This window comes from Ranitomeya imitator, chromosome 2 (assembly GCF_032444005.1).
Source record: "Ranitomeya imitator isolate aRanImi1 chromosome 2, aRanImi1.pri, whole genome shotgun sequence".
NCBI classification, from domain to species: domain Eukaryota; kingdom Metazoa; phylum Chordata; class Amphibia; order Anura; family Dendrobatidae; genus Ranitomeya; species Ranitomeya imitator.
Window position 1 is genome coordinate 382,252,480 of NC_091283.1, and position 14,215 is coordinate 382,266,694.

The 14,215-nt window shown below is 40.5% G+C and overlaps 1 protein-coding gene across 1 annotated transcript; it reads right to left on the minus strand.

The window, feature by feature from the left end:
* Nucleotides 1–10,042: 10,042 nt before the first annotated feature.
* On the minus strand, nucleotides 10,043–12,198 carry LOC138664084 (uncharacterized). Its single transcript, XM_069750514.1, has 5 exons — nucleotides 12,123–12,198; nucleotides 11,906–12,016; nucleotides 11,371–11,547; nucleotides 11,039–11,149; nucleotides 10,043–10,857 (listed from the first exon to the last, which is right to left on the minus strand). The coding sequence occupies exons 1-5, from the start codon at nucleotides 12,178–12,180 to the stop codon at nucleotides 10,175–10,177; spliced, it is 1,140 nt and encodes a 379-aa protein (XP_069606615.1). The 5' UTR covers nucleotides 12,181–12,198; the 3' UTR covers nucleotides 10,043–10,174.
* Between the last annotated feature and the right edge of the window lie 2,017 nt (nucleotides 12,199–14,215).

Here is a 14,215-nt window from a genome sequence, read left to right on the forward strand (position 1 = left end):
ATTAAGGGGAAACTCGGCCAATGGTAAGAAAGCCACCCAATCATCCTGATCAGCAGACACAAAGCATCTCAAATAAGTCTCCAAGGTCTGATTAGTGCGCTCGGTCTGGCCATTTGGTCTGAGGATGATATGCAGAAGAAAAAGACAAATCAATGCCCAGCCTAGCACAAAAGGTCCGCCAAAACTAGAAACAAACTGGGAACCTCTGTCGGACACAATATTCTCCGGAATACCATGCAAACGAACCACATGCTGAAAAAACAACGGAACCAAGTCTGAAGAGGAAGGCAATTTAGGCAAGGGCACCAAATGAACCATCTTAGAGAACCGGTCACAAACAACCCAGATAACAGACATCTTTTGGGAGACCGGAAGATCAGAACTAAAATCCATCGAAATATGCGTCCAGGGCCTCTCAGGGATTGGCAATGGCAAAAGCAACCCACTAGCACGGGAACAACAAGGCTTAGCCCGCGCACAAGTCCCACAGGACTGCACAAAAGAACGCACATCACGTGACAATGAAGGCCACCAAAAGGACCTACCAACCAAATCTCTGGTACCAAAAATGCCAGGATGACCAGCCAACACGGAACAGTGAACCTCAGAAATCACTCTACTAGTCCATCTGTCAGGAACAAACAATTTCCCCACAGGACAACGGTCAGGTCTGTCAGCCTGAAATTCCTGAAGAGCCCGTCGTAAATCAGGGGAAATGGCAGAAAGGACCACCCCTTCTTTCAGAATACCGACCGGCTCCAAGACCTCAGGAGAATCAGGCAAAAAACTCCTAGAGAGGGCATCAGCCTTAATATTCTTAGAACCCGGAAGGTACAAGACCACAAAATCAAAATGGGAAAAAAACAAGGACCATCGAGCCTGTCTAGGATTCAACCGTCTAGCAGACTCGAGGTAAATCAAATTCTTATGATCGGTCAAGACCACAATACGGTGCTCAGCTCCCTCCAGCCAATGTCGCCATTCCTCAAACGCCCACTTCATAGCCAACAGCTCCCGATTGCCGACATCATAATTGCGTTCAGCAGGCAAAAATTTACGGGAAAAGAAAGCACACGGTTTCATTAAGGAACCAACAGGATCCCTCTGAGACAAAACGGCCCCTGCCCCAATCTCAGAAGCGTCAACCTCAACCTGAAATGGAAGAGAAACATCCGGTTGGCGCAACACTGGAGCAGAAGTAAATCGACGTTTAAGCTCCTGAAAGGCAGAGACAGCCGCAGAGGACCAATTCGCCACATCAGCGCCCTTCTTCGTCAAATCGGTCAAGGGTTTAACCACGCTAGAAAAATTAGCAATGAAACGGCGATAAAAATTTGCAAAACCCCAAAATTTCTGAAGGCTCTTCAAGGATGTAGGCTGAATCCAATCATGAATGGCCTGAACCATAACCGGATCCATCTCTATAGACGAGGGAGAAAAAATGAAGCCCAAAAAAGAGACTTTCTGCACCCCAAAGAGACACTTAGACCCTTTCACAAACAGGGTATTGTCACGAAGGATCTGAAAAACCATCCTGACCTGTTGCACATGAGACTCCCAATCATCGGAAAAAATCAAAATATCGTCCAAATATACAATCAAGAATTTATCAAGATAAGTCCGGAAAATATCATGCATAAAGGACTGAAAAACAGATGGAGCATTAGAGAGTCCGAATGGCATCACAAGGTATTCAAAATGGCCTTCGGGCATATTAAACGCAGTTTTCCATTCATCACCCTGCTTAATACGAACAAGATTATATGCCCCTCGAAGGTCAATCTTAGTAAACCAACTAGCTCCCTTAATCCTAGCAAACAAATCGGAAAGCAAAGGTAGAGGATATTGAAACTTGACCGTGATTTTATTCAAGAGGCGATAATCTATACAGGGTCTCAAGGAACCATCTTTTTTAGCAACAAAAAAGAACCCCGCTCCCAACGGTGAAGAAGATGGTCGAATATGCCCTTTCTCCAAAGACTCCTTAATATAGCTCCGCATGGCGGTATGTTCAGGCACAGATAGGTTGAAAAGTCGACCCTTAGGAAACTTACAGCCTGGAATCAAGTCAATAGCACAATCACAGTCCCTGTGCGGTGGAAGGAAACTGGACTTGGGCTCATCGAATACATCCTGAAAATCAGACAAAAACTCTGGAATCTCAGAAGGTGAAGAAGAGGAGATTGACATCAAAGGAACATCATTATGAACCCCCTGACAACCCCAACTAGTCACAGACATGGACTTCCAGTCCAACACAGGATTATGTACCTGCAACCACGGAAAACCCAGCACGACAACATCATGCAAGTTATGCAACACCAGAAATCGACAATCTTCCTGATGGGCTGGCGCCACGCACATGGTTACCTGTGTCCAAAACTGGGGCTTATTTTTAGCCAAGGGTGTAGCATCAATGCCCCTTAAAGGAATAGAGTTCTGCAAAGGCTGCAAGGGAAAACCACAACGCATGGCAAATTCAAAATCCATTAAATTCAAGGTGGCGCCTGAAACCACAAACGCCATGACAGAAAATGATGACAATGATTAGATCAAGGACACAGATAACAAAAATTTAGGTTGTACAGTACTGATGGTAATTGAACTGGCGATCCTCTTTGTCCGCTTAGGGCAGACAGAAATGTCATGAGAAGCATCGCCACAATAATAACACAACCTATTTTGACGTCTGAAACCTTGTCGTTTCGTTCTAGACAGAATCCTATCACACTGCATAGGCTCAGGAATTTGCTCTGCAGATAATGCCACAGCGCGCACAGTTCTGCGCTCCCGCAGGCGTCGGTCAATCTGAATGGCCAGAGACATAGATTCACTCAGACCGGAGGGTGTGGGAAATCCCACCATAACATCTTTAACGGATTCAGAAAGCCCCCTTCTGAAAATTGCCGCTAAAGCGTCATTATTCCATTTAGTCAACACCGACCATTTTCTGAATTTCTGACAATACAATTCTGCCGCCTCTTGACCCTGAGACAGGGCCAACAAGGTCTTCTCAGCTTGATCCACAGAATTAGGTTCATCATACAATAATCCTAAAGCCTGAAAAAGGGAATCAACATCAAACAAAGCCGGATTCCCAGATTCCAGGGAAAACGCCCAATCCTGCGGGTCGCCACTTGGTGTCCTGCTGGCTCTATCTGTGAACCTCAGTAATGGCAAAAAAAAATGCTGGAAAGTAAATTTAACAGCCACACTGGACTGTAGCTAGCTACACTATCTGACTGATGAACAAACGCCTAACTAACTAGCTAAAATCTTGTTGTTAAGTGCCAGTGTCAGGAGCACCCTCTCTGCCCTTACAGTGTGAAAATGGCTCTAAAACAAGATGTCCGCTATTTATAAGGAGAGGGACATGTGATATCAGCAGCCAATGACACAGGCCATTGTGTCAGGACATTGTGGGTGTTTCCTGCGCCCTGATTGGCTAGCCGCAATGTGCACAAATAAAGCTAGTAAAAAAACTGTTTACAAGAACGCCGCACCTCTGAGCTCTGCAAACCTCCTCCCCTCATCAAACATGTGCCAAACGCTCATGATACACCACCATTATCGTTGGGAACGTCGCTGAAAATACTTTTGCGGGAACAAAAATATTTTCCTGTGCTTTTACAGAATGTTACCAATTTTATAAAGTTTTGCTCATGTTTACGATCACAAATCTGAATGTGCCATATTCGTGCACCACAAGCACCCAGGAAGATCGATTAATAAAAACGATTGCAAAGGAGGACCGTACTGGAAACCCAAACAGCGCAGAAGTAATTGAATTGCTCTTCTCAAATATATTAGACCTGTCAGTTTTACACTGACAGACTTTTATACCAAACCAGCAACCATGGGCGTTCTGAGATACGGCTGTGGTGAGGTCAATGGGCTAAAAGAGGGGTCCCCTCATGCACACACTGCTTGGCTCCATACATAGTAAACACATATGACTCCGCTCCGTACACATCGTACACGTGCGGCTCCACTCCGTACATATCGTACACGTGCGACTCCACTCCGTACACCACGTACACACACGGCTCCGCTATGTACAGGCATTGCTCTGCTTCATACACCTCGTACACATGCAGCTCCGCTCCGTACACCACCTACACGCACAGCTCCGCTCCGTACACGTGCGGCTCCGCTCCGTACACCTCATACATGCGTGGCTCCGCTCCGTACACGTGCGGCTCCGCTCAGTACACCACCTACAAGCGCAGCTCCGCTCAGCACACACACGGCTCTTCTACATCCACACTGTAAACCCCTCCTGACCCCCCCCACGTATAAACTTCCCCTCATCCAGCACCATGACAACCAGCACAGCAGAGTCCTGCATAGCATACACTAAGGCCCCTGATCATGTGACCCCTGACTCCTCCCATCCTGTGACCTCATCACAGGTCCTGTAAGCACAGAAAAGCCATATATTTAATATATTTGTGGTTGCGTCTAGATCTGAGGTGATTTTTTGAGGACCTCATTTTAACAACTCCACTATAGACAGGTCAGTGTTGAGGTGATAGAATGGAGATGCTGCAGTCAGGTCCTCAGATAATTTCCTCTGCTGTAGACAGCACAGCACTGACAGGATAGATCGGAGTTGGTTCCAGGATCCACTGTCTCCATTTTAGTCCCCTCGTCTGGCTTTTTAATGTTTTTTAGGGAATTGCTCAAGTTTTTAATGGAGCAAACATCCAAAGTCAGGCATGATTTTTTTTTTACACTTTTTATGTGTTTTGGCAAAAATCTTTTTTTTTCCTGATTTATAAAACTTACATTTTTATTGTCACTTTTTGTAATATAAATAATTACACTCAGCGCCGATTGTTCAGTGTCACCAGAATGTGACTTTTCCCATCTGTCATCCAGTCGCGACATTGTGAGGAGTGGACGAAGCTTCACGAGGATAATAATAATCTTTATTTTTATATAGCGCTAACATATTCTGCAGCGCTTTACAGGTTGCACACATTATCATCACTGTCCCCGATGGGGCTCACAATCTAAATTCCCTATCAGCATGTCTTTGGAATGTGGAAGAAACCGGAGTACCCAGAGGAAACCCACGCAAACACAGGGAGAACATACAAACTCTTTGTAGATGTTTTCCTGGGTGGGATTGGAACCCAGGACTCCAGCGCTGCAAGGCTGCAATACTAACCACTGCGCCACCGTGCTGCCCCAAAAGAGTGCAACCAACAGTCCTCATAAAAGAGCACAACCGAAAGAGTATGTGATAGGAGAGACAGCTGATGGCCAAATGGCTGTAAGGCTTACATAGTTACATGGGTTGAAAAAAGACCTAGGTCCATCAAGTTCAACCTTTCTCCGCCATTTGTACTTTTCGTCACTAATTTAACTATAACCAAAAACAGGGGCTGGTTGGCACTTTTCAGCCTGGGGGGCAATCACAAGGCAGTGGCCCTCCAGTTGCAGTGCTTTTGCCCTGCTCATCTCTGGCCGCTGCATTAAAGCAGCAGAGATAACAGGCTTTAAAAACAGGCAAGTACATAGATATGGGAACAGAATGGAGCTAGCTGCATATATATGGTAGCAGAACCAAGCTTGCTGGCTACATAGATACTGTAACAGAAGCAAGCTGACTACATAGACACAAGACCGGAACCAAGATTGCTACGTAGACAAGGAAACTGACAGGAGCTTACTACAGAGATATGGGAGCAGAACGTAGATAAATACTACAGAGATATGGGAACAGAACGGAGCTTACTACAGAGATATGGGAGCAGAACCGAGCTTACTACGAAGATATGGGAGCAGAACCAAGCTTACTACAGAGATATGGGAGCAGAACTGAGCTTACTATGGAGATATGGGAGCAGAACCGAGCTTACTATGGAGATATGGGAGCAGAACCGAACTTACTACAGAAATAAGGGAGCAGAATGGAGCTTACTACGGAGATTAGGGAGCAGAACAGAGCTTACTACGGAGATATGGGAGCAGAACCGAACTTACTCCAGAGATATTGCAGCAGAACCAAGCTTACTACGAAGATATGGGAGCAGAACCGAGCTTACTATGGAGATATGGGAGCAGAAACGAGCTTACTATGGAGATATGGGAGCAGAACCGAAAGTAGTGTATAAGCGGGTGGTTTCGTCAAACTCAATCTGACAGGTGCCCCGCCCCTATCAAAGTGTATCAAAGTGTGTAACCCCTCCCCTCCCCTTGTTTGACGGCTGGTATCCAGCTGTCCCTCCTTGTTTGATTTCCCCTTTTGATATAGTTTAATATAGTTTAATTTGTTGTAGTTTTGATATTATTCCCGTATTTTGTGGAATAACACATGTTTATAATTATAGCCTAGTCGTGTATTTATTTTACACGTGGTTTATAACACCTTTCTCATTTGTTTTATAATAGATTTTATACGTAGCCCCGAGTTTGATTCTGTAAGCTTTTGTTTTATTCACAGTGTATCCATATAGTGAATAGGGCTGATGTTTCTGTATGCAATCCTACATCCTGTTATGTGAAAAGTATTCTCAAACACTAACTAAATGGTGAACATTACCTAAATTAGGTTAACTGTGGGTCAGAGGTTTATAGCACCTAGGTCAAGCAATTGTTGTTGTATTTGCGTACCCCATAAATGTTTATTCTCACAAACAGAAAAGTTATTGTGTCCTGAAGATGGCATCTGAGGTTATTTGTTTTTTGTATTAGCTTTCTCAGAAAACAGCTGTGTTATCTGAGGGTCAGATATTTTTGTACAAACTCATGCTGTTTGGTGATCTTTGTGAAGCAGAACTTTGTTTTATAACACATTTGTACTTGTATTGTACCTGGATTGATATTTGCTTTCTCTTTTTTGTGTCCTGAAGATGGCATCTGCAAAGTTATTTGTTATCTACTGAGGCCATTGCAAGTTGTGTTTATTCACATTGTAGCAGGTTTTATCCTTGTGGCTGCCTTATATACACAGAAGAGATATGCACCAATGTCACAACACAAGTTATAATATGACCCAATGTTACAACACAAGTAAGAAGCGGCGTGTTTTATACGAATAAAAACCAAAGACACGATATTGTAAAAAAAAAAAAATTTAAAAGATTTATTTCTCACGATAAAACAGCATCTCAAAGACATTTCAACACTATAAAAAATTCTTACAGAATATAAAAAGTAAAAACATTAAAATAGTACAATGAACAATTACACTTCTTACAAAATAATTAATATAGAGTTACAAGGCGAGTACAGCATTTTAGCCAGTACATTCTTTACATCGTGAGCCACATGGTTTGCAGCATCGGTAGAGACCTTTTTTTAGGTAGCAGAGTTCCACGTGTGGAACCTAATGACGGGGAATGTAAAGATTGAATTGTACGGGGAGCCGCCGCTAACTTCAGCGGTGTAGATACAGAGCGTGTCTCACTGTTGGTAATTTTTAATTCATCTAAAAGCTTCCTAGTAGCGGTGTTACCCACAACTGTAGACGCCATATTTAGTTCGGCCATAGCCTGCATAAATGAATCCCAACCCGGCGGTAAATTTCTACTGTTCAGAGCATGGCTCTGCGTTGTACTACGTACCAAATCCAGTAAGTTAGACCCTGGTATTACGGATCCTTTGAAAATAAATTCAGCATTATTATTCCATGCTGTGACATTTTTATTCTGCAGCAGCCTGTTTAGTAAAAATTCAGCATTCTTTTTATATCTTTGGTTTATATTATATTAGCTTTTTGTCATAGGTCAGGGATTTTTTTTTTTTTTTTTGCACTTTATTAATATGCGGTTATTAGTCATTTAGGACTTATGTTATCATGTTTTTTGCACTTTATTAATATGCGGTTATTAGTCATTTAGGACTTATGTTATCATGTTTTTTGCACTTTATTAATATGCTGAACACATAGGTCAGGGATTTTTGCACTTTATTAATATGCGGGCCACATAGGTCAGTGATTTTTGCACTTTATTAATATGCAGGCCACATAGGTCAGTGATTTTTGCACTTTATTAACATACAACACACAAGAAATAGACATTTAGAACTTATTTATGATTAATATGCGATTATTAGGCATTTAGGACTTATGTTATCATGTTTTTGCACTTTATTAATATGCTGACCACATAGGTCAGGGATTTTTGCACTTTATTAATATGCGGGCCACATAGGTCAGTGATTTTTGCACTTTATTAACATACAACACACAAGAAATAGACATTTAGAACTTATTTATGATTAATATGCGATTATTAGGCATTTAGGACTTATGTTATCATGTTTTTGCACTTTATTAATATGCGGTTATTAGTCATTTAGGACTTATGTTATCATGTTTTTGCACTTTATTAATATGCTGACCACATAGGTCAGGGATTTTTTGTACTTTATTAATATGCGGGCCACAAACACTTCTGCACCCACGGGCGCTTCTCAACCAACCATGCATCCGGTACTCATCAGGCACTGTGAAATAATGCAAAAATACATCTGTGCGCGGCTGGCGGCATCAACATTTTGCTATTATAAGTTTATGGTTCTGTAAAGAACACGCAACACATACAGAACGCACACACACACACAAATACACACAGCACACAACACGCACACATTTCTCAAAATGCCATACACTTCAGAATATATTTGCAATTCACTACGCATGTAACACATATTTCTTCGCCCCACACGCATTTAACAGTCTTTCATATGTATCGCAGAAAGATTTTAGTTCCAACTGCGGGTCAGCGGCTTAAAGAAAAGTTATTGTGGCCTTGATTCTGGGGTAACACATGTTTATAAATATAGCCTAGTCGTGTATTTATTTTACACGTGGTTTATAACACATTTCATTTGTTTTTGTTGTTTGATTGTCATGTAAGAAGCGTTGTGTTTTATACGAATATAAAAGTGACACATTCCCATATATTATTACAGCTTTCATTAATTCTACATTATTTTAGCACATATTAATTTTACACTATTAATTTTACAGGAGCCTGTGCTGCCTATAATTTGACTCCTTCTTATACAAAGACATCTAACATATACAGACTTTTAATATTTTTGTGTAAAATCGCGGTCAGACAGGCACAAACACACACACACACACACACACACGCACACAACACAGAACCACACACAACAAACACACAGAACCCACACACACACACACACACACACACACACACACACACACACACACACACACAAGAAATAGACATTTAGGACTTATTTATGTTATTATCTTTATGCACTTTGGATGTGCTGTCTATAATTTGACTCTATCCTTGTTTTGTTGAAAATAACTGGACATACATAAGAAACCGGGCAATATATCTTTATAGAAATAACACTTCTGCACTCTTTGTGTATTTCTATCAGTTTTATTCAGGCATTTATAACACAACATGTTTGATATTGGTAATTTGATTCTGGGAACACATTTTAAGTTACTGCTGCACATGTATTACTGTTTTTCTTGTTTTTTATGTAAAATTTCGTTGTTGGTTTACAAAGACATTTCTTTGAGAAATGTGTAGCATAACCAATTACCCATCATGGCCACTAGATGGCAGAATATCATATTAATTATTCTGGGATAACATTTCTCTTTGTGCATTTCTATCAGTTTTATTTATGCTTTTATAACACAACATGTCTGCTATTGTTAATTTGATTCGGGGATAACACATGTTTATAAAAATAACGCTATAGCAAGCGGTAATGTCAAATTCTGAAAATAGCCATTTTATATTGAATTACTAACATTTTTCTATTTTAGCGCTGACACAGCCACATATATTATTCCAGCTTTCTTTAATTCTGCATTATTTTATCACATGATGAAAATAGTCATTTTATATTGAATTACTGCAGCTCGCGGCGCGTTACCACTGGACTCGTTTCTCAATTAATTTCCCAGCTGGCGACGCTATCTATAATTCTGCGTATACCTTAGGCGTGTATTTACATGGCAGTGTAATTATTTCTCACAATAAAACAACAGCTCAAATTTTAAGTTAGCTAACAGCATAATGATGACAAATGCATCTTTGCGGAATCTGATAACGACACGCTGAACAAAGGACGGAGCCTGACAAATACACACAACACACAACACGCACATATTATGAAAAATGACAACCATTGTATGTGATTTAAAAGACTTTAGTTAGATTTATCAGGGGTGATTTAGTTTGAAAGCACGCAGCTCCTCGGTAATGTCATGTGTTGGACACGCATTTAACAGTCTTTCATATGTATCGCAGAAAGATTTTAGTTCCATCTGTGCGAGTTTGCTTTGAGCGTACTGCGCAGACATGTCAGTAAACATTTTGACATGGTCAGCATCCCACGAAGGACGACCTGTGTAAGGTGTATGTACAGCAACTTTCTGCTTTCTACCTACACGGCGTCGGGATACGGTTCGTTTCTTTAGAGGTAATACAGGGGCAAAAACGCTAGAAGAGTCTGCAAGAGCAGTATCTGCAGATTGCACAGTCTGGCACACAGGTATATTGAGGGGCTCTGTGGGTGACCACATACCCTCGGAGAGCTGTTCAATTTCTCTGTTTTCAGGCGTAACTTGGGGTATGGCGCCTGTGCTATTGGCGGTCCGAGTTATGCGGGGCTTAGCGTTCGGCGCTGTACGTTTCTCTCTTGAAACGTTCGTATATTTCTGATGTGAAATCTTGGGGCTTGGATTCCCGGGTTGTTTTGGTGCAGCGTAGCATTCATCACGATCCACAACACAGATGGGCGAGAGAGATGTTGTTCGCACCGCCGTATTAGCTCTTTGTGGTTGATTCTCTTCAGTGTCGTAATTACGCCGGTGCAAAACTCGTTGTTGAAGAGGCGACGTATCTAAAAGAAAAGATACAAGTGGCGGTTAGCCGCGAAACGGCGCAAAATTGGAAAAGCTAAACGGCGACGCATAGCTATGATCATACGTAATATTTGAAAAGTTAATGGGGACAGGTATCCATGAAATCATTGTAACAATATTTACATAAACCTGTATAGAGCAGTCCAGATATATACTTACAAGTATGAAGCGGTAATTGTCCCACATCAGCTCCTGGTTTAACGGGCGGCGCAATGCTCAAACTCGCAGAGGCGGGAATATTCTCTTTTTCAAGCTGTATTTTCCGGGCAACTAGATTAGCGGGTGTAAGTAAAAATATAACGATTAGCGAACACAGAATTGATTTTCTACACAAAACTGCAGCGGTGAGAAGAATATATATATATATATATATATATATATATATATATATATATTCAAAAATGAATTTTCTGACAGTTAGCTAGCAGCTGTAAGTAAATATGAGTATTACACAAAAGTGAGAATCGACTGTATTTCAAGTGAACAGATACCTTTTCTATTCTTGAAACATCGGCGTAACGAGTTGCCGCGTCTTTTAGGCGCATCGGGTTTCGCTGAAGTTGCAGGGTTCTTGACATCTATGATCTCCACGTCTGAACCCAGCGTATCGCGTGGTTCGGGAACACACCAGTTTTCAGCCATATCGTCAGATGTCTCCGTGTCAGTATCTGTATGAGAAATTGCGCGTAGTTCGTGTTTACATACAAAGGATTAAAGCAACTGATATAGTATAATATAGTTTTACGGTATAAACATATTTGCGGTGTAAATTAATATAGCAAGACTTATGCCGCTATATATTAATAATTCAGTATTATATTGATGGCTACCGCTATTATTTGTTTTATTAATTTAATCATATATTTATTATGCCATAATTTGTGTAATACAATAGTTAATAGATGCTATAGTTTTACGCCATAAACAGTATATATTAACATAGATAATATATATATATATATATTTAGCTTTCTTACATTTCTGACATTTTTCCCTATCTAAAAGCAAAAAGGTGCTCCTAATTACCCATGATGAGATGAAGAGCAGGCCCATTATCGGCTATCGGCGCCACGGCTTCAATGCGCGCATAATTCTGCGTTATGAAATTATTGCGCCAATCGGGCGACATACACGGCTCTTAAATAAGAAAGAATGCATGAATATATAATTAATATAATTTACTTATAATATAATGACACAATCAGAATGAGTCAATACTCTGTACATTATACGCGTATAATACCTAATTGTGTGCTTGCAAGAAGGGGGCTGCATTGCTCGCGAGGGTATTGGGCTTCCATCTTAAATAAATAGGGGATAAGTTTTATCTATAACTGCGCCGCCAATAAATACAGTTTAAAACTACGTTACAAAAATATGCTTTACAGGCATTGATAATATTAGACCGCAAATAAAACAGTAAACACCTACTTTTCAGAGAGTAGCGCAACTGTTCAGAGAGAAATTACCACCCACCGTGAACACACCTACAGGAAACCGCATTATACGGCACCCGTGACTAATTGCGCGCACATGTCAGATAACAATGGTTGTTATGACCCAGCCATAAGCCTTTCTATATTAATTATGTCCCACAAATATTGCTTATACAATAAAACTATATTATACAACGATACTAAATATGCAGCTATCCTCCAGTATAAAACTAACTTATTAGACAAATAACCCCCTTAATTATGGTTTTAGAGATGCATAGTTAAATATAATTAAGCATTTGCGAATAATAACACAACTGTCTTATATACTTACATTTAGAATAGCTTGCTTTTTTTTAGTCTAGTTGGACTTCTGGTGGATGTCTGATGTACTTAGTGGGCCAGCCACCTGTATTTATCCTGAGTGTCAGAAACCAGCTCACCTGTTAACACCCAGTTACGCCCCCACCACACGCCTGCTGTTAACACCCAGAACACAACCATACATGCAATTAATGCATGTATTAATCCGATAGCCGATAATGGGCCTGCTCTTCATCTCATCATGGGTAATTAGGAGCACCTTTTTGCTTTTAGATAGGGAAAAATGTCATTGTAACACGGTACAAAGATATTTATCTTTCATGTATCACATGTAAGAAAGCTAAATATATATATATATATATATATATATTATCTATGTTAATATATACTGTTTATGGCGTAAAACTATAGCATCTATTAACTATTGTATTACACAAATTATGGCATAATAAATATATGATTAAATTAATAAAACAAATAATAGCGGTAGCCATCAATATAATACTGAATTATTAATATATAGCGGCATAAGTCTTGCTATATTAATTTACACCGCAAATATGTTTATACCGTAAAACTATATTATACTATATCAGTTGCTTTAATCCTTTGTATGTAAACACGAACTACGCGCAATTTCTCATACAGATACTGACACGGAGACATCTGACGATATGGCTGAAAACTGGTGTGTTCCCGAACCACGCGATACGCTGGGTTCAGACGTGGAGATCATAGATGTCAAGAACCCTGCAACTTCAGCGAAACCCGATGCGCCTAAAAGACGCGGCAACTCGTTACGCCGATGTTTCAAGAATAGAAAAGGTATCTGTTCACTTGAAATACAGTCGATTCTCACTTTTGTGTAATACTCATATTTACTTACAGCTGCTAGCTAACTGTCAGAAAATTCATTTTTGAATATATATATATATATATATATATATATATATATATATATATATATATTCTCACCGCTGCAGTTTTGTGTAGAAAATCAATTCTGTGTTCGCTAATCGTTATATTTTTACTTACACCCGCTAATCTAGTTGCCCGGAAAATACAGCTTGAAAAAGAGAATATTCCCGCCTCTGCGAGTTTGAGCATTGCGCCGCCCGTTAAACCAGGAGCTCATGTGGGACAATTACCGCTTCATACTTGTAAGTATATATCTGGACTGCTCTATACAGGTTTATGTAAATATTGTTACAATGATTTCATGGATACCTGTCCCCATTAACTTTTCAAATATTACGTATGATCATAGCTATGCGTCGCCGTTTAGCTTTTCCAATTTTGCGCCGTTTCGCGGCTAACCGCCACTTGTATCTTTTCTTTTAGATACGTCGCCTCTTCAACAACGAGTTTTGCACCGGCGTAATTACGACACTGAAGAGAATCAACCACAAAGAGCTAATACGGCGGTGCGAACAACATCTCTCTCGCCCATCTGTGTTGTGGATCGTGATGAATGCTACGCTGCACCAAAACAACCCGGGAATCCAAGCCCCAAGATTTCACATCAGAAATATACGAACGTTTCAAGAGAGAAACGTACAGCGCCGAACGCTAAGCC